Here is a 26,164-nt window from a genome sequence, read left to right on the forward strand (position 1 = left end):
GCCATTTTTCTTTGTCGGTAGGTATCAAAACAACTGCGGGCGCACTTTCAAGAATACCACTATCGTTTGTTCTCAGATATGCGGCTCAACAGTTAAGAGAATACCCACAAGATCTAAATTCTTACTTAAATTATCGAGATATGCATTTCACATCTCTATTCCAGCGATAAATTTAAATAGTAGACTTACAATTTAATAGAAACAGAGTAAAGATGGAGGATACTTTGCACGATGAAGCATGGAAAGATTCATTTGATAAATTATTGGACCCCCGTCCGTAAGAATTGTGCTATTAAGTTGTCTTGCAAAACAAACAATCTTTAAATTCCACACAGGCAACTGCGAATTCTTAACATAATTAAAACGAATGTTAGAGCATCCTTTAACCTTGATTCCAGTGTAGAAAACAGCAACCACAGCATTTTAGAAATCAATGAGCCGGGCCGGCCAAAGCAACAAATTTTAGATATATGTGATGATTTAAATGAAGTGGGAAAGCGCTCAATTTCAACGCCATTTGGAAAACGTTTAGGCGCTGATTTATTTCACTGCGGAATATCTCCTATCACGGGAATGAAGCTTGACGGATTTGGTGGTAACACTGAGAAACAACAAGACCGTGTGCAGGCAGAGCTGCATATAAAAAAACGAGTATGCTTCGAAATAGAATCCAAGAATACAATCGGTAATTTGAACGAATTGAATTCTAAATTCAAGAACAGGCACTCGAAAAAGAAATCTGACGAGCGTGGACTTGGAATTCGGTCTTCACTTGTTTTACAGCCAGGAAAGTGGCGAAAATCTCTGAGTTCTTGGCGCCGAACGCAAGTAGTTGAAACCACTCTAAACATAAGCGCAAACTCACCTTTACTCACTGCCCGCGCATCTACGCATGTCAGGACCTCTAGTTCAGTTAGCCAAGGACGTAAATCGATATTTTTAAATGACTGTAATAATATAATTATTGATTATGAGAGCCAAGTCCTGAAACATTGCGATCAGCGTAAGCCGCTTCGATTTGACGTTGTATATGCACAATCCAAAATGTTAAATGCCAAAAAAATAGGCGAAGGTGCTTATGGCGAAGTGTTTAGGTATACTATGAAACGGAAAAAAGGAGATACTCATAACTCTGACGTGGTCCTAAAGGTTATACCTATTGAAGGTTCCACTGAAGTTAACGGAGAACTGCAAAAGACCTTTGCACAAATATTGCCAGAAATTATAATTTCTAAAAAAATGTGCAGTCTACGATTAGGAAAAAATAATACTACTGATGGATATGCAAATATATACAAGGTAATACAATTTTAAGATAAGATGTACAAGCAATTTGGATAATTAAATCTGCTTTTAGGTATCATTAGTTAGAGGAAAGTATCCGGAACATTTGATAAAACTTTGGGAATGTTACGACGATGAAAAGGAATCTGAAAATGATCATCCTATAATATTTACAGATGACCAACTATTTATAGTTTTAGAATTGAAGTTTTCTGGAGAAGACATGTCCAACTTTAAATTTGTAAATGCTGAACAATCGTATTATGCATTGCAACAGGTAAGATTATAGAAAGATTACGATTATTACTTATTGTTAATATTAACTATTTGAAGATAATTTTGGCTCTGGCAGTTGGCGAAGAAGAGTGCCAATTTGAGCATCGTGATCTTCATTGGGGCAACATATTAATCGAACCAGCTACTGTGAAAGAAATTTCGTATAAATTTCATACCAAGGACCTGACAGTTTTTTCGAAAGGGGTGAAAATTACAATCATTGACTACACTCTATCAAGAATAACTATTGACGAATTTTGCAACTTTAATGATCTGTCTTCCGATGAGGAACTGTTTGCTGCGTCAGGAGACTATCAATATGATATTTACCGACTGATGCGGGATGAGCTCAAGTGAGTAATCGACTAAAATAACTGTGTATATTTAGTCTTAATGCTTATTTAAATATATTTCTTTATTTGTAGAAATAATTGGGCTTCATTTGCGCCTAAAACAAATGTGCTTTGGCTGTCTTACGTAACTGCAAAACTAATTAATGGCATCTTTTATAAGAGCGCCAACACGAAAATCCACAGACTGTACATTGAGAAGCTAAAGAAATTTCAAAGTACAATACTGTCGTTTGAAAGTGCCACCCATTGTGTCAAACATGTCTTTGATTTGAATTAGCATTTACTTTGCATATATTAATTATATTTTAAATAAAATTTTTTATTTTTAAATCAGCACAGCTGTAAATGTTTATTTGACTCTTATCTGTATAGTTTCACCATTTATGTACACATATATGTATATATTTTATTTTTGATTGAACTAAATAAAAGGGAGTAAAGCTTCCTTAAGTTCGGACAAGAACCAACATGTCTAAGAGCTTTAGAGTATATCTATGGTATTTTATTTTGGTTCTAGTTGCTATAATATAATACTAAAGGATATTTCACTTTCAGTTCCGGACAAAAATTTACACTAGTGCATAGTGCAACCTCGTTCTCATGTATCAACCGTTGTTCTTGCTTGTGAATAAAAAAAATAAACACATTTCACAAAAATAAAATAGTTTATAACAAATAATTCTTCCGTTCAATAAGAAAAAAACTGACACATTATTTACCCCACTGCTATATGTCTTAGCCGTATGTTTTGAAAACAAGAGACTTCGCCCAAATACAGAAATCACACATAAAAGGGTCACACAACTTTGGTACATAGCAAAAATCGATAAAATATAAATAAAAACTTTAAATATTTACTCGGTAATAAAATGTGATTGTGCTAAGTTTTGTATAATGCGTTATTATATTTAAAAAAAATGAAAAAATAGTTCTTCGTTTAGTTTGGCAAACGAAATTACGCACAAAAGGTGAGAATAAACGAATGTGAGATAGTGGGATAGCTGAAGTCATCTGGTACAAAAACCGCTAGAATGCAATTCACAGGACCATGCAATCGGGGGTGAAACCACCACAGATTTTTTAGGTGTATATGCATACTTACTCATACTTGTGTATGTGTACCTATGGGTTTTATTTTAAACTAGTTTAGCTAAAAAAAAAATGGGGAGTATATTGTACATTGTATACACATATACATATGTGTTAACATACTTTTATTTAAATTTATGTTTATAAGTTTTTTTTTACCGTCTGGTTCATAATTGCGAATCAGTAATAATTCCTATATACATATGTACATTGTAAATGTACATACATACATATAAAATAAAATATGGCCTAGGTATCCACTATATTACGGGCTACTACGTTTATAAATTGAATACATACAAACAGACATATGAACACAGTACGTTCAACACCCAATTAAACCTGTTGAAATTAACGGCAATCCCAAGACATCGAAATGTTTAGTTAGTAATATAATTTTTGGATTTTGGGTGTGGCTGCAGAAGAACAAGGCACTAAATAGGTCAAAAGTGTAGGTTGTAAGTGACCAGCATGCATTGACATAAAATGCTATTTATTTTAATAAACTAAGAATAACTGCAGAATTGGTAAAAATAAAAATAAAATAGTTCGCATTTGGGGAGATGTGCATTAGCTCTTTAGCTACCATATGCCACACGTACAGTAAGCACACATATTATTTGGACACCTATACCTTGGCGTACGGTTAAGTTAAACAGAAAAAGTTACTTTTATATCAAAGATCAACATTTCTACTATCTGTTCATAAAAAAATATTTCAGTTTTTACTATGGTATCCTATGACTTGACTGATCTCTAATAGCTTCTATTTCGTTCAATAACTCAGTGTTCCCAAAAGCTTTGCTTGGTTCGGGATCTATGACAAAGATTTGATCGCTGTGTTCCAACAAATGTGTTGCATACATATTTTCTAAGCGAAGTAGGAGGTCAAGTTATATTGTATCAGAAGCAGTGGTCAAAGAAGGTTATGATCTCGAAGGCTGGTCCGTTACAACATTTTCTGGAAATGACCAGTTCTGATAGAGGTAAAGAAAACGTTTCCGACCCCATAAAGTAAATATATATTCTTGATTAGCACCAATAGCCGAGTCTATATAGCCATGTCTGTCCGTCCGTCTTGTTTGTCTATAAGAGCAACCAAATCTTGTTCCCCGACTCATGTGTACAAGTGTATTTCAAAATTTCGCCCAGACCCCTTCCGCACCCACAAAGGACGAAAATCTGAGGCAGCCACAATTTTAAAGATACGATACGATGTATCATAGAGAATGCCCATATCTACTAGATTGCCGAATCAGATCGGATCATAATTATAGCCAGAATAATGAAATCAATTTTTAGTTGCTCCTCTAGTGCTGCTGACGCTACTTATTCTCTTTCTCGCTCGCACACACTCTGCCCAGTACAGTGCGCGACATTTCGCAGAGAAGATGTATAATCTACATTGTAGATGCATAATTTACATTTCAGATGTAGAATAAATATGTTAGATGTAGATGACAGATGTAGCTAAAAAATGTAAAATATTTTAAAATTCTACATAAATCATAATCTCACAAATTTATTTACTGACTGAGTATATATCTCTTCTAAGATGCTCTGCATAGGGCACGGGCAATTCGGCCCGTCGGCCCTGCCTAGTACCTAGTACGTACATAACTACATACTTTCGCCTACCAATAAATTTTATACTTTTTATTCAATTCAACAGCTATTAAAAAAGCTTAATAGCTATACAGGTGATAAGTTTTAGTTATGTGTTTTTGTTTTGTTTGTGTTTTTGAATATCGTCTCTAATTTTTCGTACGTAAAAACAAAGGCTATTAACACAATACATAGTCTGAAATAAAAAAATTAAAATACAGACATACAAATTATTGAAACTTTAACCGTTTTGTAGGACGAATATGCATTCGGTTGGAATACATTCTGCCATGGCTATTAAGCGGCAGCGTAAAAGAAGAGATGAACAAAAAAGAGCTCGAGAAAGAAGGTATAGCACTCAAAGCTCCGAGAGTGGCGAAACATTTCATTCACCCAGTGGGTCTGTGAGACGCAAATATCATCACCATCATGCGGCCAAGCCTGGACCTGGAATGCTTGACAGTCAGGTGGATGATTAGAAAGTACTGTTTTGATAATACAAGTATAATGAATTTGCTTTGTAAAATAGGTTGTTACCAGCATTGGAATGCTTCATATTGGAATAGTGTTCATTGTTTTTGGAGTTTTTCTTATCGGGGCAGGAATTATTCCAGATGAGACAATGTCCTGGAATGTGTTTAGTAAGTAATATACTCGCACATACATACATATGTATGTATATTTTGTACCTGTGTTCAACTTTTCCGATTATTTTAGGTTCCAGCTCTGCATGGTGGAATGAAGTGACTTGCACAGGACTATTTTCCCTTGGACTAGGCCTATTTTTATTAGTTTTAAATTGCCTCATAAGTCGAAAGGAAGAGGAGGATCTGGAGGATTACGTACAGCGGCAGCTTACTCGGTCTCGTTCAGGTAACACATAGTTTTGTATTTAAACTTTTGAAGATATACATATGAATATTTGTTCTAGGGCACCGCCTTGAACGAGATGTAGAAACTGGTGTGTTAACCACGCGCCATGCACGTAAAGCTGTGGCCTTACAAAAAAGCGGCCGCAATAACTCTCCCACAGATGTCGCAGTCGTAAACTGCGCATCTTCTGATAATTTATCTAACGGACCGATAGTTGGACGTAATTGTTAGCGAATATCGCATTTATCCCCTATTCAATTTATTTATTAAACTTATGTTTTAGGTATGAATAACTCTGGTGATATACTCCTCGAAAAAATTATCGAGGAAGATACTCCCTATTTAAATGACAGAAGTGCAGGAATATCGCCGATTGAAATAGAAAATGATACGAAACAACTTTTAAGAAGGGAGTCTATTACTGATGCAATCAATATCACACGAATATAAAACACTTACTTAAAGGTACATACCTATTGTACCTATTGCGTATAATCAACTGCAACAATTTTTTAAAGACATTTTAGCTAACTATTGTTATAGCCATTGTACACCCGTCGAAACATTTAAATGTTTGAAAATACTATATTATAACTTTTAGATTCTATAAACTATTATAATTTTAAAACCAAATTATTTATCGGGTTTTGCGGAATGCGTCGAGCAATGAAGTATTACTGAAGATTAGGAAACATGCGAGGCTTAGCAACAGATCGGAAAACTGCTATTGGGCTTTTTGTACACTGATTTTTGGCAGTTAGACGAGTTTGTCCATAGAATATGGGAAAGCTGTGATGAATACCTGTGACTCCCAAGCTCAGTGTAAAATAAATTGCATCAGAACGGGAAGCGTGACGTATACTGAATATTTAAAATACCCCCTCTGACTGAAAACGTATATTTTGGGGTCCCTACTGTATTATTTAAAAACGAAATTTTAATCATTTTTGTTATTTAAGCAACCCGTTTGTCAAAGAAATAAAAATCAATGCAAAAATTTTCGAATAAAACATGGTACCGTTTTACCCAAGTTATATAAATCAGCTCCTCCACAATGTTTATGAATCTACATATACGAGATAGACTATAACATTTATCTGCTGACTAGTGTAATAATAAACTATTGCACAATAATTTATATTACATATGTATGTACAAATATGAAACAAAAAACAGATTAGGGCCGATTTCTTAATGTCAATATAAGCTTTATCTGTCCTGTAAAGCGGGATGAATCCAATGATAGCATTCATTTTTTGTACTTCTAGACTAAGCATTAGTGTTATTTTAAAACTCATGCAAATAATTGCATTCCAATACCAAAGGACCTTATGAAAATATACTAATTTATTTAATATGTAAGCTTTAAACGCCTGAATAATAAAAATGATTTGTTTTTTGTTTTGAATGAACAGTAATTGGTGCTTTCCGTTTACTGAATTCTTGTACCCATATTCATAGTTGTGAAATGATTAAACCTATAAAGAGCCAAGAAATGCTGTAACTTGTTATGTTTTGCTATATATGGTTTAAACTTTTGCAAAAAAAAAAACAATTTGGCATTTCTTGACATATAAAGTCCCACAAAATTCTATGAAAGCCAATCAAAACTTGTTACGTTACCAATTGTAACATTGTTTTCCTTTAAATATTTATCCATTGTTTATTTGAATTTTGATTTTTTATTGCTACAATATTTTTAAGAAAGAAATCCTTCTTAGACTACAAAAAAACACACAAGAAAGAAGACTTTTCAAAGAAACACCGTTATTGTCTGTATATACATATATTTAGATATTTTTACGATTTTTTCTACAACTAAGCCTAACTTTTTATTACTTCGAAACCCAACAAATAAATAATTAAATTTGTCAAATACTAAAATCATGGTAATTTGAAATTTCTGTTTTCTGCGTTAATATGTTGACAAATGTTTTGTATTTCATCTTACAAGAACATTAATTCTGAAGTTTCCTTTTATTACACAAGGAAAGCTTTCTTATTTGGTCTTACATTTTGGTAATGCCTAACGTAATGTTGACCTTTGTAATCGTGTGTGCTTAAGTGGATGGATTGAGCAGAATCCGACGCACATCTGACCATGGTTCAGGGAACATATTCGTGATTACTTCACAACCTTCTTTCCAGTTGTGTTATTCATAACACACATAATTTCGATCAATCGTCTACATTGAAGAAATGTGATCCAATCATGGCGGTTCCGAATTATACATATGGAGGAAATATAAGCCCTGCAGTTCTGGCTGTCACGGCATGAAAGTGTCATAGGAAAAATTGTTCGGGCTCGACGTCGACAAAGGCAGCGACGTCGACGTCAGCATGAAATTCTTACCAGCTTCAACTGCTGCAGATCGAAGCTGACTCGTAAGAAAGAGAAGCAGATATCCATAGATTTCCCTCTCTCTCATATTTTTAGTTTTCTCTACCTGCATTCGACCCTAACTCTTCTACTCTCGCGCATTTCGTCTCCTCAAAGGAACGAGGGGAGAAAAACCGATTATTTGGTGCAATCTTTTGTTGCGAGAGGCTGTGATTTTTTGTTGTTGTGCGTCTATTTAGATGTTTATTCCTTTTAAAAGTAGTTTTTCAGTGTTTTTAAATCAGGTAAGTGGATTCAGTGATTACAGTGTTCGTTGTTAGTTAAATTAAATTGTTATATGGATTCCGCTAGAAAAAATATGTCTAGATTCTAGAACATTCTAGCCGCGTGGTTAACCGAGTGTGTCGCTGCGCGTGTTTTTTTTCGCTCGAGGAAACCCATGTAACTGTAAATACTGGATTTTTAATTTAATAAAAAATATATATGCAATTTGACTTATTTATTTACAGATCAAAAAAGTTCGGAAGTTGCTGGAGAAGAACCCATTGTCTAGGTGCCTCAAAAGTGTGCTGGACGAAACAGTAGTCCAGGAGTACAACATAAACGGGATTTGCGGCAAAAAAATTTTTAAAATGCCCCGCCCGACTATTTAATTTCAGGAGCATTGCTGCTTCTTAACCCGATCAGGCCCTACAGATAACACTACTCGACAAAATCTAACTTTTTTTTCCTCAAGGATCCAAACCGACTTTTTCTGATAGATATGGGGCTTTAACATTTTTTAAAGGATTATGGTTTTTTTTCTATGTCAGAACTTTTTTTGAAGAATTTTTTAAGTCTGGTATTTTTTTTTAAAGCTTTTTTTAGAGGTAGCGCTTGTTTTTTTCACATAACTCTAGTATCTTACGTCTGGTTGTAAAGAACTTTGCTATTTTGAAAAGATAATTAAAACAGCTAGAAGTTAAGCCTCAACACTTTGTGATTTCAGCTTACCGTCTGGGAAATATAAAGCATTGAAATGCAAAAATGATGATTTTTGTGCGGTATTTTTTACGAAATTTTGACTTTAAAAACTCAGGAAAAGTCGAAAAAAAATTATATCCTGTGTCCTCTTTTTTGTGTATAGGTGCATTAATTTGGCGTCGTTTAAGGTATCGCTCATTAAAACCCAACTGCCGATTGGGAACAAAGCAAACGAAAAAGGGTTGTACATTTGGTACCTGATCGCGATCCCAATTCCCTATTGGCAGTTGGGCCCACAACCATCCAAAAGGTATTTTTTGTTAATTTTTTTTCATTTTTTAGGTTTGGTTAACGAATTTTAGCTCCAAAGTCTCTAAATGGATTTTATCTTTTCAAAATAGCAAAGTTCTTTACAACCAGACGTAAGATACTGGAGCTATGTGAAAAAAACAAGCGCTACCTCTGAAAAAAGCTTAAAAAAAATACCAGTTTTCAAAAATTCTTCAAAAAAAAGTTCTGTTATAGAAAAAAACGAGAAGGAACGTGTGAGTCGTTTCTGGGGACACGACTCTACTTATACCCGTACTCAGTCAGTATATACATTTTTGAGCTTATGATTTTTTAGAATTTTAGAAAAAATAAATAAATTTACATTTTACATTTTTTTGCTACATCTGTTATCTACATCTACATATACAATGTCTATTCTACATCTAACATGTAGATTGTACATGTTCCATTTAGATTCTACATCTCCTCCGCTAGGGGTTGCTCGCGCACTGAACGCGGCAGAGTGTGCGAGGGAGAAGGAAAATGAGTTGCGTTGTCGTTTGCTGGAGGGGGCGGGGGGAAACGACTCATAATTAATTTCTTCATTCTGGCTATAATTATGATCCGATGTAGTTCAGAATCTGGTAGATATGGGCATTCTCTACGATACTGCGTTTTTAGTTTTATCGTATCTTTAAAAATGTGCCTGCCACAGATTTTTGTCCTTTTTGGTGGCGGAAGGGGGCGGGGCGAAAATTTGAAATACACTTGTAGTAGTGTGATATCACATGAGTCTGGAAACCAAATTTGGTTTCTCTAGCTCCTATAGTCTCTGAGATCTAGGCGCTCATCAAGACGGACAGACGGACAGACGGACGGACAGACGGACATGGCTATATCGACTCGGCTATTGATGCTGATCAAGAATATATATACTTTATGGGGTCGGAAACGTTTCCTTCTCTGCGTTGCACACATCCACTTTTACCACAAATCTAATATACCCCTTAACTCTTTTTTGAGTACGGGTATAAAAAATATCATCAAACCATTTCTAAGCCCTAAATCTTTAAGGAAAATGTAGTTTTGTTCCTTGAGGAAAAATCGTGTTGACTAGTGTAATTAAAAATATTTAAATCAACAAAAAATCTAGAAAATCGGTGTAAAATAAATATATATTTTTCTTTTATTTGAAAAAAATTTTGTGGGTGGCTTTTTCATATGAAATTATCCGTGAAATTCCTTTTAATTTCATGAGAAGTTTCACAGGTGATTTCATATAGGACATTTTCGGAAGAGCCCTGAGTGATTTCACGTGATTTACGTATAAGCTACCGGTGAAATCACTAGAAAATTCAGTGACAATTTCATATGAAGTTTTACGAGTGATAAAAGCCTATCTGGCTAGGATGCTCTACCTCCTAGTCTTAAATTAAAGCTTAGCTCTTGATTACCTGTTTCTACGTTTACATGGCCGTATGCCAATAATTTCGCTTGAGGGAAAATTTTCGCTCGGCAAAACGTGGCTTATGATTGTTGACGCCAGAAAGAATGAGAAAATACCAGGGATGAGACAACCATACCCTCAGTGCAGAACTATGAAATTTCAGCGTACCCTTTAATTTTCAGCTAACTACGTCAGCACACACGCGGCCAGCAGACAGGAAAACCGAAGACTCAGCACACGTGCCATCGAACGTCAAGGAAATGCGATCACCCCACGCAGTAAAATACAACCAATAGCCTGGTAAAGTTCCGATCAAAACGCTAGAGCGAAACCCGAGCCCGGTTCGGAGCAATGGCCCTATCAAGAAAGGGAAAACGCTATGTATATCTGAGTTTTCCCTGTACTGAGGCAGTTCACTTGGAGTTCGCCAGCAGTTCGCAAATCGGTAGTTAACTTTCGAGTTCGCTTTCGAGTCGATAGGCAGTCCATCAGCCATAGTCGATCGGCAGTCAACCGGGAATCAAGAAGTAACCTACACGTCGCGGCCCAACAACCAAACTAACTAAATAGCAATAATAATAACCCGACATAGATAAACAAAACTATTTAAAACACTAAAAGAACCAAAAGGTTTTGTGAATAGTTCTCTGTCAGTTCCTGACAAAGTTCCTGAGTCTTCGTGAATTACAAATATCTTGTGATTCAGGACCCTGGACGTACTGATGCATACCTCAGCCTGAGATAGGTCCCCACAAGTGGCACCCGAGCAGGGACCTTAAAGGATTTTGAACGAAAATTTCAAGACAACCGTGGACTTCGTGGAAGTCCTTCCCACTGGAAGGAAAAATGGGAAGGAAAGGAAAAGGATAATTGGAATAGGAAAATTGAATAGACAAGCTAAACTCAACAATAATTCACTAACGTAATCCGGGCGCGAAAACAATCGCGAAAGTATACGCAGTGCCGATCCTAAAAGTGCCGTTTAGCAGTGACTCAGTGCCAAAACCAACAGAAAACCACCATGAAATATCACGACGAGGAACAACCAGAGGAGGCAAACCCTGCGGGAGACTTTTTCAATCCAGGGGTCAGCACCGGCTGGATCCACAAACTCCGTCGGGACGAGCTAGAAGTCCTCGCCGAAGAATTCGGATTTGGCAGCGAAGGAACGGTCGATGAACGCCGAAATAAATTTGCCGCACTAGTCGCCAGGCCAATCGCGCAAGAAGCCTGGGTTCTCTTAGGAGAGTTCGAGAGACACTATTCCAAGCCAGCCTCACGTTCACGCTCCAAATCACCACTGCCCACTACTCCTGGACCATCCGACACTCCCCAAGAGTGGATTACAAGTCCCCGCAGCTACCGAATACCGCAGTCCTGCAGCCCCGTTCCCAAGGCCTCTAGCTACAGAGACCCAGCGCCCGTACCGAGGATCTTGTTAGCGATCGACCGACCCATGGAAGGACACCACTACAACCACGCCGCACCAATGGCGGAACACATCCGAAAGTGGGGAATCCAGTTTGACGGCCAAGATGACCCTCTATCATTCATTGAGCTGCTCGAAGAACGCGCGCTCTCGTATGGGGTGGACACAAACCAGCTGCCGCGGGCCATGGCCGAACTTCTCACAGACCGTGCCAGTCGTTGGTTCCGGACCAGCTGACAACAAAGTTCCTCATGGTAAAATTTCCGTCAGTAATTCTTAACGTTCTTCATGCCACCACAGTATTTTGAACAATTGGAAGACCAGATCCGAGCCCGCAAGCAAGTGGCGGGGGATCTGTTCAAAGATTTCCTCATCGAGATACGTTTACTCATGCACCACGCCAGGTATGACGCAGCCAAGGAGCTAAACAGGATCTACGACAACGCCCTCCAAGCATACCTGATGGACGTGCGCTTAAGACTTGTCACAGCTTACACTGCTGGCCACGGAGTTCGAGAGCATTCAAGAGCGGACCATCCCGACCACTCTCGCACCACCACGACACACGCAAGGCTGGCTACAGAGCAGAGGAGCGGTGACTCCAATCGGACACAATTTCGGAAGCCCCATTGGGACTCGGCAGACTCACCAAGGAGACAGACATCCAACCCAGCCAGAACGGCAAAGCCCGATGTGGCACATCGCATGATCACGACCCCCAGCGCCAACCCAAGCGCAGCCTGTCGCCGGTGTGGTGATGGAGGGCATGCGGCATACGACTGCCAAAACCCTTCGATCCTACTCTGCTGGGAATGTGGCAAGCGCGGCACACGGAGCATCGATTGCTGTCGCCAGAACACGTCGGGAAACGACTCGCGTCCTCGACTGACACGGGATCAGCCGGGAACGACGTCTCCCCCGATCCACGAATAAAAACCCCGCTACATATGAACGAGAACCGGATTGTGGCAATGGTAACCATAGGAGGGCATGCAACGGAAGCCACCGTCGACACAAGAGCAGCTCGAAGCTTCATCAGTGCAAACCTCGCCCGACAACTAGATAACATCACGAACCTGCAAGATGCGTGGTCCTACCAAATATGTTGGATCAAGTTATCGTCGGCATGGACTTCCTATGCGCCATTGAAACAACGATCCAGTGCGGTACCACACTTTTACAATTACGAGATCAGTGCCCCACACCTCCTATCCACACCGTTCCAACCAACAGCGTACAAGGCAACGAGCCCCGGCACCAGGAATCGAAGCCAACGGCAGCCGTTATACGTCCGTAACCTATCCCAACGATTTCGGCACCCAGCAACGCCAACATCACACCCATACAAACCCCATCGAACATACAAACACGACTTACCCCAACGAAGAAAACAACCCAGATCACCACGAAGAACACGACACCCAGCCCAGCCCCAGCAAAGGCAAAGTGCCGGCCCTCGAACACGAATCCGAAGCCAACAACAACCAAGCAACCGGGAAAACGAGGCCCAAGGTCACTACGGAGCAACCACGTCCTAGGCCAACCATAGGGGACACATACCCCAAAGAAACTACGAGAATCTCACCCACGAGACAAGCACTAACGCACTGGAACCCGGCGCTCGACACAGGAAGCCCAGGTCCAAGTCCAGCAACAGAGCACGTAAGTACTATCTCCTCAAAGGAGAAAGTGAACACAGAGACACCCTCAGAGACGACGAGCAGCCCTGAACTAAGACAACAATATCGACACCGACAACGGCAGCAACAGATCGACAGCCCAGCAACAAGGGAAACAGTCACGCTGACCCCACCCTGGTCGGGGCCCATAATTGAACTGATATCCACAGAGCCCCTCAACGCGGGCCCGGAAACCAGGACGATGACCCCACGATACACCGACCGCAACCCTGTCGTACCAACGGCCGACACCGCACAGATCTTCGCCAACCCATTGGAGTACCTTCCGCGTACCGACATGTTCCTTAGCGCCATGCACCGAACCATGCCTAGAGCCATGTCCGAGATCTTCGTCGCCCAAACAAGTCGTTGTTTGAGTCGATACAAGAGGCGTCATCGTGACTCACACGACTATAACACGAGTACTACACCCGGCATACCAAAATATCGTAATCATGGTAAATACCACATCCATTGTCGCCCACATAAGCGAATTCCCCCGCAGAATCGAACCACCCAGCGCGTTCGACACCACCATCCTACCCGAAACATCGGACCAACACTTTGACCTCGAGATCGAAGACGAGTCAGAACCAGCCCCGGATCCTTGGCCACCCGACATAGCGCCACAAATTCAAGCATTTCTGGACGAGGAGCTACCAAAGTTCACTAATCTCCATGGCACCTCAGACATCGCCGAGCATACCATCGTCATGAGGGATAATCGACCCATCAAGCAACGATACTATCCGAAAAACCCGGATAGGTCTCATCGAGCCCTCCCGAAGCCCTCACGGCGCGCCAATCGCACTCGTGCGTGAAAAGAATGGGAAATGCGTCCATCCCGGACGCGCACCCGCTGACCAGAATCAACTACATCTTGGAACGTCTACAAAATTCACGATTTATCACCACTCTCGATCTAAAGAATGGATACTGGCAGATACCAATGGAAAACGAAAGTCGAGAAGCAACAGCTTTCACAGTACCAGGCCGAGGCCTGGTGATACAAGGCCATGTTAGCCGAGTTATGCGACATTGTGGTACAGTTTGCCACCTATTGTCTGCTAGTAGCTTGAAGTGCTCTTTTACAATGTGCTTACAAGTGGCCATTGGCATACGAATGTCCTCCTTGTCTTGGAGAAGGGGGATTGTAGTTCCAGTTCTGGCCAGCTCATCGGCTATGCAGTTGCCTTCAATGTCGACCCTGGTGGCCAGGGACCCATATTAGGGTGATAACAAACTGATGAGCCATCTCGTGTAGAGATTTGCGACAGTTTGCCACGGTAGGAGCTTGGCTGCCACTATAAATGTTTAAATGAGATGCCGTAGTGGCAATTTCTCAAAGCCACAAAGCCGAAGCCAAGGCTTCGTTGATCGCTATGAGCCTGAAAGAGTGTCTTATGTTTAGCTGTTCGGATTCCCCCTCCGACCTAATTGTCCAGTTTTGAGCCATCTGTGAAGATTTGTATGGCTCCGTCTGGGCCAGGTGGTCCCTCGAGCCAGTTGTCTCTGTGGGGGATAATTATTTCAAAAGGAGTATCTATGTACTCCCTCGGAACACAGTAGTCCGTTTTTGTTGGGACAATCACGTTTCCGTTTAGGATAGATGCATGAACAGTGTGCTGTGACACCCATTGGTCGGAGTCTCTCAGACGAATTGCTGCCATTTCTGCCTGCTCCCTGCCTGCAAGGTCTAGGCTCTGGAGGCATAGGATCGCATTTAGCGCATCGTTTGGTGTGGTGCGTAGGGCTCCACTGATGCATAGGGCGGCAGTTCGTTGTACTTTGCCCAGTTGTTTAGTGATGGTCTTTTTTGATAGGGCAGGCCACCACACTGTGACTCCGTAGAGTAGTATTGGCCTAACTATTGCTGGGTATATCTATTGGACTATGCTTGGGTTCATGCCCCATTTCAAGCCAATTGCCTTTTTGCAAGTGTAGAGGTCTATCGTGGCCTTCTTCACTCTGTCTTTGATATTCAGGTTCCAACACAGCTTCTTGTCAATTACCAACCCCAAGTGTCTGGCATTGTCGCTGAAGGATAGCCTGCATCCGTTTAGTATTGATGAGTTGAGAGGAGGAACTTTGTATTTGGTTGTGAATAATACAAGTTCCGTCTTCGAGGGATTGACTCCCAGACCTCGTGACTTTGACCATTCAGACCGTCGCGTGAGCTTTGCAGTCATTAGATCGCAAAGTGTTTGAGGGAATTTTCCCGAGAAGATGATGGCAACATCGTCAGCATATGCCACCACTTTGCAGCCCCCTCCCCCCCCTTCCAGGTCGCACAGAATCTTGTTGACTGCTATGTTCCATAGAAGGGGTGGTCACCATGTGACGATCCACCCCCAGGTCAGTCAGGGCCTCCGTGATGGCCTTTGGTATGATGTTGTTAAAAGCTCCCTCGATGTCTAGGAAAGCTATTAAGGAGTATTCTTTGACGTGTAGGGATTTCTCTACCGTCGATACTACTTCATGGAGTGCCGTTTCCGTGGATTTTCCTTTTCGGTACGCATGTTGTGCGCCTGACAGCCACTGAGGATTTATGGTTGTTCTCAGCTGCAGCCCGACTAGTCTCTCAAAGGTTTTGAGAAGAAAGGACGATAGACTTATTGGTCTGAAGTCTTTTGGGGTTGTGTGTAAGGGTTTCCCTGCTTTGGGGATAAAGACTACTTTAGCCTTTAGCCAAGCGCGGGGGATTTTTCCCACTGTCAGTATCTTCCTGAAGATGCATTGCAGCCAGTTAATGGCTGTTTCTCCGGCTTTTTGTAATTGAGCCGGAGTGACCTGGTCGGGACCAGTTGATTTGAAGGAACTGAAGCTATTTATTGCCCAGCTGATGTTCCTTTTTGTGAGGATGTGCGCCATCGATGTTGCCGGGCCATAGGTGGGGGGTCTGCCGGCTCGATGGTTGTGCACCCTGGAAAATGTGTCTCGAGTAGAATATTTAGGGATTCCTCACTAGAGCTGGTCCACGTACCATCCATTCTTTTGAGGTACCCCACCGAGGGGGCTGTTTTTGAGAGGATCATACGGAGCCTTGTGGCTTCCGAAGTCTCCTCAATGTCAGAGCAGAATTTTTGCCAAGAGGCTCTTTTTGCTCTCCTAGTTTCCCTCTTATATAGGGCTAGCTTACTCTTATAGTTTGCCCAGTGTTCCTCCTCGTTGTGGCTTTTGGCTCTATTGAAAAGAGTCCTGCAGCTTTTACGTAGGATACTTATCTATTTGTTCTGACCACCAGGGGGGTTTCTTTTTCCCCCTAAGTTTGGTTGAGGGGCATGCTTAAGATTAAGATTAAGATCATCTTGGGTGTCTGGGCATTTTGGTGCTAAAGATAGGAAGTAGTTCTTCCATTTTTTAACTATATATGTCCCAGTTGGCTTTCCTGGGGTTTATGTAGTAAGTGGGTTTAGGGTTTTCGAGAGATAGGACTGTCTTAATATACACCCCCTAGCGGAGGAGATGTTGAATCTAAATGGTACATGTATATCTACATGTTAGATGTATGTGTAGATAACATATGTAGCAAAAAAATGTAAAATGTGACATATCCAAAAGACGTATAAATCAAATTTTAAACGAAATCGAAATGGTTACATATGCTTCCCGCGACGCTGTACCGAGGTTATTGAAGCGCCACATAACCGCTCGACTAGAATTTGCTGAGAAGTACAAATTTTGGTCAGAGGAGTTCACTAAAGTTATATTTTCGGATGAAAAAAAATTTAACTTGGGCGGTCCTGACTCCTGCCAAAAGTATTGGCGCGACAAAAGGCAACCACGGCAGCACTGCCATAAACGAAACCACGGTGGAGGATCATTTATGGTTTGGGGTGGATTTGGGTATGCTGGGAAGTCCCCACTTTGTTTTATACCCACCAGAACAAATGCAGAAATTTATGTAGAGTTGTTGGAAACAATACTCATTGAATTTGCTGGAAACCTTTACGGGGATGAGTGGATCTTCCAGCAGGACAACGCGCCCATCCACTCGGCACGGAAAACAAAAAACTTTTTGCAAGCTAGGAAGATTCCCTTATTGCAATGGCCAGCGATCAGTCCGGACCTTAACCCAATAGAGGATCTTTGGGGAATATTATCCAACAAATTTTATAAGAATGGACGCCAGTTTGATACGGTAAATGACCTCAAAAAGCATTGCTCCAGGAATGGGATCAAATTAACCCTACAATTCTTAAAAACTTGGCAACCTCAATGCCCACCCGGATAAATCAAATTTTCACTAAAAAGGGAAAGCATATAAACTATTAATAAGCAAAAATAAAAATTAAAAAAAAATAATTTCATTAGTATTTTTAATTTTCATTTAGAATGCCCATATACTTTTTCATATGAATGGAAAGTTATTCATTTAATATTTCGTTATTCTTAAAGTTTATGAAAATAATATTGTTATTTTTTTGTTAATATATACCTTTACTATATATATAAAAAAAAGTTTAAATCATTCTCTTTGTTTTTAATATTTTTTTGTAAGTAATATCAATACACATATACTTCTTTCCCTGAGGTACGTGTATAATCTACATGTTAAATGTAGAATATACATAGTATATGTATAATATACATGTTTGATGTATAATATACATGTTAGATGTAGAATATACATAGTATATGTATAATATACATAGTGGATGTAGATAACAGATGTAGCAAACAAATTTTTTTTCTTGATTCTACAATTCTAAAGAATCATAGCTCAAAAATTAATATACTGACTGAGTCCGGGTATAAGTAGAGTCGCGTCCCCAGAAGTGACTCACACGTTCCTTCTCGTTGTAAATTATTTCTATAAAATATAATAGCTTTCTTATTTCAATAGTAAAATGGTCTTTTAAGTACAAGGTTTTCTTTATTAAAGCTGATTCTACTTCTGCAATTATGTAATTTTAATCAGTTCATTTATATGTGCGTCCTACTTTGACAAAAATTGAAAAAATAAAACCTCTGCATTCATGTAAACGAGAATTCTCTGTGTTTGGTCTCCCAGCCGAGCATTATTTAGTATTTTTAGGCAGTGGTGCAGCATTAAAGTAATTCCTGTTATTTGTTCGTTATTTTCACTGCTCACTGTACCTAAATATAATCAACACGCCCCCTCACTGTAATAGCCGTTTCAACCGTTGTTGTGAGCTGTCGGGCTTTTCCGACCGCTTGAATCATTTCCAAAAAAAAGTCAGAACGCGAGATCGTTTAAACTTAACAATGTTGGCTTTATTCTCGACAAGCGACAAATTCAATCCGTGTGTTTTATGGCGAAGGGTTACAGAACTATCGATATCTATCGTGGCTGATGGTCGCTCCTCATAAAAAGTTTTATTTTCGACGTTTAATTAAAACTAATTGTGTTTTATTAGTGTACCCTGTGTTGTAAACCGACCGTGCAATCTGTCCACTACCTGTGCTCGTTTAGTTAGCGTATTTTTGTGTACTATTTTCATATTTAAAGTCAATCGGTCTTCCTCATTTCTTCCGTGCATTCGTATTCACAGCTGTGTTGTTGTTGACAACAACAACTCCGTTCTTCCTACATACTTGCACTGACGCTCTATGTTCGTCGCCTCTACGAGCCCGCCTAAAGCTTTACGTTTATCTCGTTTCTGTGTTTAAGCTTTGTTTGCTTTGATAAGGCTAACTGCGTTTCGAGCCGCCACCGTCGAACGCTTTTTGTTGTTTTTGCGATCTTTGTTATTGTTTGTGCGTTTATCTGAGTGTTACAAGCGTGAGAGACAGCTTTACCATAAACACAGACTTATTCTTTGATTGACTGATTGTTACCTTTTCCCCATCTATTCTTTTTGTTTCTTTTTCTTTCGGTCTACACTCTTATAATGAGTACTTGCTGTGCCAAAAATTGCCGCTTGGTAGCCGTAAAGCAAATTTTCACCTACTGCTGGCTGTGTGACAACATGGCACATAAGGTAGGCGCTGACCTCGGCCAAATCGGTGGACGCGTGGTCGACTTGATTAAGTCTCGATGTGGCCTTAACTGGACATGCTGGGACTGTTGGCAGGTTGAAAGCGACATGCGAGTTTTTATGAGACAAACTCATAATGAATTCGCGGCCGTCAACTCTGGATTCCGACTGTTACAGGAAAAGTTTCTTTCTATGGAGTCTCACTTCAAAAATCTTAAAATTTTGACTGAGTCGCCTTAGAGAAAGAAAGGTAACAACAGTCTGCCCACTGGTAACAAAGGTGTTTTTCTTGCAGTTCCGTCTTTAATAGACTTTGGTGCTGTCAAACTTGGCTGTAATGGGGCACCGACTGTGGCTTCTGCATCCGCCTCCTCAACAGCCGCCTCTCCCGTGCCAGTGTCTGACTGCGATGTCAGGCGGGAAGTCAATGATGATCCTGTCGCTGGAGCTTCGGTGCCTTCACTGAAACCCGCTGACGCTGCCGCCAGCATGGATGTGGAGGCTCCATCTGCCTCGGCATCCATCGTCAACCAAGAATATGGCCCAATACACTACTCGACAAAATTGAACTTTTTATTTAGGCTGTGAACCAAAATTACTTTTTCTGATAGATTTCGGGATTTTTGTAGTACTTTATTATTTTTTTTATGGTGTCATTTTTTTTAAAGAATGTTTAAAATCTGGTATTTTTTCACATGGTTTTTTTCAGAGGTAGTGCTTCTATTTTTCACATAACTTAAGTATCTTATATCTGGTTGCATAGAACTTTACAGTTCTGTAAAGCTGACAAATGCAGCTATAAATCCGATCCAAACACTTTGTATCTGTAGCTAAAGACCTTTTTGCGGCATTTTTTTTTTTCGAAATTTTGATTTTAAAAACTCTGGAAGAGTATAAAAAAAATAATTCTTGGTCAACATTTTTGGTTTTAGATGGACGTAATAATTAGGCGTCGTTTAAGGTATTGCTCATTAAAACTATGGATAAACGGTAAACTTTCAACCGTTTGATCAAAACGACTCAAAACTAATTTTACCTGAAATTAGTGCTTTTTTTTAGTATAACTTAAGTATCTTATATCTGGTTGCATAGAACTTTGCAGTTCTGAAAAGCTGACAAATTCAGCTATAAATCGGAGCACTTTGTATCTGCAGCTTAACGCCTGGAAGATATTAAGCTTTCAAATTCAAATTTCATCATTTTTTGCGGTATTTTTTTTCGATATTTTTAATTTAAAAACTCGGGAAAAGTCGAGAGAAAAATAATTCTTGGCATGCATTTTAAAGTCGTTTAAAGTATTGTTCATTAAAATCTATGGATGACCGGTCAACTTGCAGCCGTTTCACCAAAAGGACTCAAAACTAATTTTACCTGAAAAATACCGTTGCACAACCTCTGAAAAACACAATGAAAAAAATACCAGGTTTTAAAAATTAAAAAAAAAAAATTTACACCTTAAAAAAAATAATAAAGTACTACAAAAATGTTTAAATCTATCAGAAAAAGTCATTTTGGTTCACAGCCCAAATAAAAAGTTCAATTTTGTCAAGTAGTGTTATACAAGTCGAATTCATGGTGAATTTTGGTGATTTTTTGGTCAGAGTCTGGGCCCATGAGCTTGGGGGCCCCGGTGCGCCGCACCGTCTTGGACGTACGTAGCTACGCCACTGCTTGGATTGCCTCTTGTGGCCGTAAAACGTTTGATGGCGGCCAGGAACGAAGCTGTCGTCAGATCCTTTACCAGCTCCAGCCATACTGCCTTGGTGGCGAAGCAAATAAACAAATAAACATATGTAACACTTCTTTGGGGCCTTGTTGCGTACATCGGTCTTGTAGTAAAAGGGTCCACAGTAGTCAATCCCGGTCACACTGAATGCCGGTGACTTCTCCACTCGATCCTTTGGTAAATCTGCCATTATGTGCTTCCCGAGACGAGGCCGATATTTACTGCAGATGATGCATTTCCGCAATGCGCGAGAAACCCTCTTTATTCCGCCTATCGGCCAATACTGCAACCGAATCAAGCCGAGCAGCGACTGCGGGCCTGCATGGTGATGCTTCCGGTGAAAGTGTTGTCTTTTCAATAGCAAGGTTCTTTACAACCAGACGTAAGATACTAGAGTTATGTGAAAAAAGAAGCGCTACCTCTAAATAAAGACTTACAAAAAAATACCAGACTTTGAAAATTCTTAAAAAAAAGTTCTGCCATAGCAAAAAAAACCATAATTCTTTAAAAAAAATTTAAAGTCCCATATCTATCAGAAAAAGTCGGTTTGGATCCTTGAGGAAAAAAAAAGTTCGATTTTATCGAGTAGTGTAATTGGATGGCGAGCATAATAATCAAACGATGAGTGTTGAAGTCGTCCACCTATGCGAATTAATCCAAACGAGTCCAGAACAGGAGACAGCAATGCAATGCTGCTTGACGAATCGATTTTACTTTCATTTGTCAAAGCCTTATACTGTGGAGACAACGAAGCCCTTTGAACAATGCCAAGGAACATGTGGGTTCCCCCACGAACATCCTCGAGTGTAAGCTTTGGTGACCTAATCCCTTTGACGAATTTAAAAACATATCCAAAAATTCGTTGCATCGTTCCAAACGAGTTGATGTACTTCAAGTTACGCGAAATGTCCACTCGAGCCGAAGTTAGCAGAGCCTTCTGCCGAACTTCAGGAAGGTCTCTCTCTGGCAAACAAGATTTAGGCCAATTATCCTTCTCCATTTGTAGAAATGCCGGTCCCCTCACACACATAGACGACTGCAAGGGTTCCTGAGGTGAGGCTCCCTTGGAAATTATATCAGCCGGATTCAACGCGGTCGGGACCTAATTCCATTCTATTCCCTGCGTCAGCTGCTGTATGGCATCGACCCTGTTGGCAACGAACACGTTGAATTTCGAAGACTCTTCCTTCAGCCACGAAAGCACCACAGAGGAGTCTGACCAATAATAGACTTTGCAATTGAGTGCTTCTATCCTCAAGACCTCGCTAACCAAGTGCGCAAGAAGCGAGGCACCACAGAGCTCTAACTTGTGAATGCCCATCGTGTTCAGAGGTGCCAGCCGAGATTTCGAATAGAGTAGATGTGTCTGAACAACAACCAAGCAACCGGGAAAACGAGGCCCAAGGTCACTACGGAGCAACCACGTCCTAGGCCAACCATAGGGGACACATACCCCAAAGAAACTACGAGAATCTCACCCACGAGACAAGCACTAACGCACTGGAACCCGGCGCTCGACACAGGAAGCCCAGGTCCAAGTCCAGCAACAGAGCACGTAAGTACTATCTCCTCAAAGGAGAAAGTGAACACAGAGACACCCTCAGAGACGACGAGCAGCCCTGAACTAAGACAACAATATCGACACCGACAACGGCAGCAACAGATCGACAGCCCAGCAACAAGGGAAACAGTCACGCTGACCCCACCCTGGTCGGGGCCCATAATTGAACTGATATCCACAGAGCCCCTCAACGCGGGCCCGGAAACCAGGACGATGACCCCACGATACACCGACCGCAACCCTGTCGTACCAACGGCCGACACCGCACAGATCTTCGCCAACCCATTGGAGTACCTTCCGCGTACCGACATGTTCCTTAGCGCCATGCACCGAACCATGCCTAGAGCCATGTCCGAGATCTTCGTCGCCCAAACAAGTCGTTGTTTGAGTCGATACAAGAGGCGTCATCGTGACTCACACGACTATAACACGAGTACTACACCCGGCATACCAAAATATCGTAATCATGGTAAATACCACATCCATTGTCGCCCACATAAGCGAATTCCCCCGCAGAATCGAACCACCCAGCGCGTTCGACACCACCATCCTACCCGAAACATCGGACCAACACTTTGACCTCGAGATCGAAGACGAGTCAGAACCAGCCCCGGATCCTTGGCCACCCGACATAGCGCCACAAATTCAAGCATTTCTGGACGAGGAGCTACCAAAGTTCACTAATCTCCATGGCACCTCAGACATCGCCGAGCATACCATCGTCATGAGGGATAATCGACCCATCAAGCAACGATACTATCCGAAAAACCCGGATAGGTCTCATCGAGCCCTCCCGAAGCCCTCACGGCGCGCCAATCGCACTCGTGCGTGAAAAGAATGGGAAATGCGTCCATCCCGGACGCGCACCCGCTGACCAGAATCAACTACATCTTGGAACGTCTACAAAATTCACGATTTATCACCACTCTCGATCTAAAGAATGGATACTGGCAGATACCAATGGAAAACGAAAGTCGAGAAGCAACAGCTTTCACAGTACCAGGCCGAGGCCTGGTGATACAAGGCCATGTTAGCCGAGTTATGCGACATTGTGGTACAGTTTGCCACCTATTGTCTGCTAGTAGCTTGAAGTGCTCTTTTACAATGTGCTTACAAGTGGCCATTGGCATACGAATGTCCTCCTTGTCTTGGAGAAGGGGGATTGTAGTTCCAGTTCTGGCCAGCTCATCGGCTATGCAGTTGCCTTCAATGTCGACCCTGGTGGCCAGGGACCCATATTAGGGTGATAACAAACTGATGAGCCATCTCGTGTAGAGATTTGCGACAGTTTGCCACGGTAGGAGCTTGGCTGCCACTATAAATGTTTAAATGAGATGCCGTAGTGGCAATTTCACAAAGCCACAAAGCCGAAGCCAAGGCTTCGTTGATCGCTATGAGCCTGAAAGAGTGTCTTATGTTTAGCTGTTCGGATTCCCCCTCCGACCTAATTGTCCAGTTTTGAGCCATCTGTGAAGATTTGTATGGCTCCGTCTGGGCCAGGTGGTCCCTCGAGCCAGTTGTCTCTGTGGGGGATAATTATTTCAAAAGGAGTATCTATGTACTCCCTCGGAACACAGTAGTCCGTTTTTGTTGGGACAATCACGTTTCCGTTTAGGATAGATGCATGAACAGTGTGCTGTGACACCCATTGGTCGGAGTCTCTCAGACGAATTGCTGCCATTTCTGCCTGCTCCCTGCCTGCAAGGTCTAGGCTCTGGAGGCATAGGATCGCATTTAGCGCATCGTTTGGTGTGGTGCGTAGGGCTCCACTGATGCATAGGGCGGCAGTTCGTTGTACTTTGCCCAGTTGTTTAGTGATGGTCTTTTTTGATAGGGCAGGCCACCACACTGTGACTCCGTAGAGTAGTATTGGCCTAACTATTGCTGGGTATATCTATTGGACTATGCTTGGGTTCATGCCCCATTTCAAGCCAATTGCCTTTTTGCAAGTGTAGAGGTCTATCGTGGCCTTCTTCACTCTGTCTTTGATATTCAGGTTCCAACACAGCTTCTTGTCAATTACCAACCCCAAGTGTCTGGCATTGTCGCTGAAGGATAGCCTGCATCCGTTTAGTATTGATGAGTTGAGAGGAGGAACTTTGTATTTGGTTGTGAATAATACAAGTTCCGTCTTCGAGGGATTGACTCCCAGACCTCGTGACTTTGACCATTCAGACCGTCGCGTGAGCTTTGCAGTCATTAGATCGCAAAGTGTTTGAGGGAATTTTCCCGAGAAGATGATGGCAACATCGTCAGCATATGCCACCACTTTGCAGCCCCCTCCCCCCCCTTCCAGGTCGCACAGAATCTTGTTGACTGCTATGTTCCATAGAAGGGGTGGTCACCATGTGACGATCCACCCCCAGGTCAGTCAGGGCCTCCGTGATGGCCTTTGGTATGATGTTGTTAAAAGCTCCCTCGATGTCTAGGAAAGCTATTAAGGAGTATTCTTTGACGTGTAGGGATTTCTCTACCGTCGATACTACTTCATGGAGTGCCGTTTCCGTGGATTTTCCTTTTCGGTACGCATGTTGTGCGCCTGACAGCCACTGAGGATTTATGGTTGTTCTCAGCTGCAGCCCGACTAGTCTCTCAAAGGTTTTGAGAAGAAAGGACGATAGACTTATTGGTCTGAAGTCTTTTGGGGTTGTGTGTAAGGGTTTCCCTGCTTTGGGGATAAAGACTACTTTAGCCTTTAGCCAAGCGCGGGGGATTTTTCCCACTGTCAGTATCTTCCTGAAGATGCATTGCAGCCAGTTAATGGCTGTTTCTCCGGCTTTTTGTAATTGAGCCGGAGTGACCTGGTCGGGACCAGTTGATTTGAAGGAACTGAAGCTATTTATTGCCCAGCTGATGTTCCTTTTTGTGAGGATGTGCGCCATCGATGTTGCCGGGCCATAGGTGGGGGGTCTGCCGGCTCGATGGTTGTGCACCCTGGAAAATGTGTCTCGAGTAGAATATTTAGGGATTCCTCACTAGAGCTGGTCCACGTACCATCCATTCTTTTGAGGTACCCCACCGAGGGGGCTGTTTTTGAGAGGATCATACGGAGCCTTGTGGCTTCCGAAGTCTCCTCAATGTCAGAGCAGAATTTTTGCCAAGAGGCTCTTTTTGCTCTCCTAGTTTCCCTCTTATATAGGGCTAGCTTACTCTTATAGTTTGCCCAGTGTTCCTCCTCGTTGTGGCTTTTGGCTCTATTGAAAAGAGTCCTGCAGCTTTTACGTAGGATACTTATCTATTTGTTCTGACCACCAGGGGGGTTTCTTTTTCCCCCTAAGTTTGGTTGAGGGGCATGCTTAAGATTAAGATTAAGATCATCTTGGGTG

At 41.5% G+C, this 26,164-nt stretch overlaps 2 protein-coding genes across 4 annotated transcripts; both read left to right on the top strand.

Annotated features, from left to right (window-relative positions):
* Positions 1–164: 164 nt before the first annotated feature.
* LOC111081803 (serine/threonine-protein kinase haspin homolog) lies at positions 165–2,243 on the top strand. 3 transcript variants are annotated; one of them, XM_022377951.2, is made up of 6 exons: positions 166–277; positions 336–1,299; positions 1,358–1,373; positions 1,461–1,561; positions 1,618–1,913; positions 1,986–2,243. In XM_022377951.2, the coding sequence occupies exons 1-6, from the start codon at positions 213–215 to the stop codon at positions 2,188–2,190; spliced, it is 1,647 nt and encodes a 548-aa protein (XP_022233643.2). In that variant the 5' UTR covers positions 166–212; the 3' UTR covers positions 2,191–2,243. The 3 variants fall into 3 exon arrangements, with proteins under 3 accessions (XP_022233642.2, XP_022233644.2, XP_022233643.2); XM_022377950.2 differs by having other exon boundaries at positions 165–277; positions 1,358–1,561; XM_022377952.2 differs by lacking the exon at positions 1,986–2,243 and having other exon boundaries at positions 165–277; positions 1,358–1,561; positions 1,637–1,727.
* Positions 2,244–2,480: 237 nt separating this feature from the next.
* On the top strand, positions 2,481–7,323 carry LOC111081804. The gene is made up of 6 exons (XM_022377954.2): positions 2,481–2,881; positions 4,864–5,074; positions 5,137–5,248; positions 5,325–5,480; positions 5,539–5,706; positions 5,764–7,323. Exons 2-6 carry the CDS (start codon positions 4,871–4,873, stop codon positions 5,928–5,930), a joined length of 807 nt encoding a protein of 268 aa, XP_022233646.1. The 5' UTR covers positions 2,481–2,881; positions 4,864–4,870; the 3' UTR covers positions 5,931–7,323.
* The last annotated feature ends 18,841 nt before the right edge of the window (positions 7,324–26,164 follow it).

This window comes from Drosophila obscura, unplaced genomic scaffold (assembly GCF_018151105.1).
Source record: "Drosophila obscura isolate BZ-5 IFL unplaced genomic scaffold, ASM1815110v1 contig_46, whole genome shotgun sequence".
Classification (NCBI taxonomy): Eukaryota; Metazoa; Arthropoda; class Insecta; order Diptera; family Drosophilidae; genus Drosophila; species Drosophila obscura.

What these genes read in the sequence shown, in the direction of transcription:
- LOC111081803 (XM_022377950.2), top strand. Translation starts at nt 213, where the DNA reads ATGGAGGATACTTTGCACGATGAAGCATGGAAAGATTCATTTGATAAA. An exon ending in GATATGCAAATATATACAAG is followed by an intron (nt 1,300 to 1,357) that starts GTAATACAATTT and finishes ATCTGCTTTTAG; the next exon opens with GTATCATTAGTTAGAGGAAA. An exon ending in CTGATGCGGGATGAGCTCAA is followed by an intron (nt 1,914 to 1,985) that starts GTGAGTAATCGA and finishes CTTTATTTGTAG; the next exon opens with AAATAATTGGGCTTCATTTG.
- LOC111081804 (XM_022377954.2), top strand. Translation starts at nt 4,871, where the DNA reads ATGCATTCGGTTGGAATACATTCTGCCATGGCTATTAAGCGGCAGCGT. An exon ending in GCTTACTCGGTCTCGTTCAG is followed by an intron (nt 5,481 to 5,538) that starts GTAACACATAGT and finishes TATTTGTTCTAG; the next exon opens with GGCACCGCCTTGAACGAGAT. An exon ending in ACCGATAGTTGGACGTAATT is followed by an intron (nt 5,707 to 5,763) that starts GTTAGCGAATAT and finishes CTTATGTTTTAG; the next exon opens with GTATGAATAACTCTGGTGAT.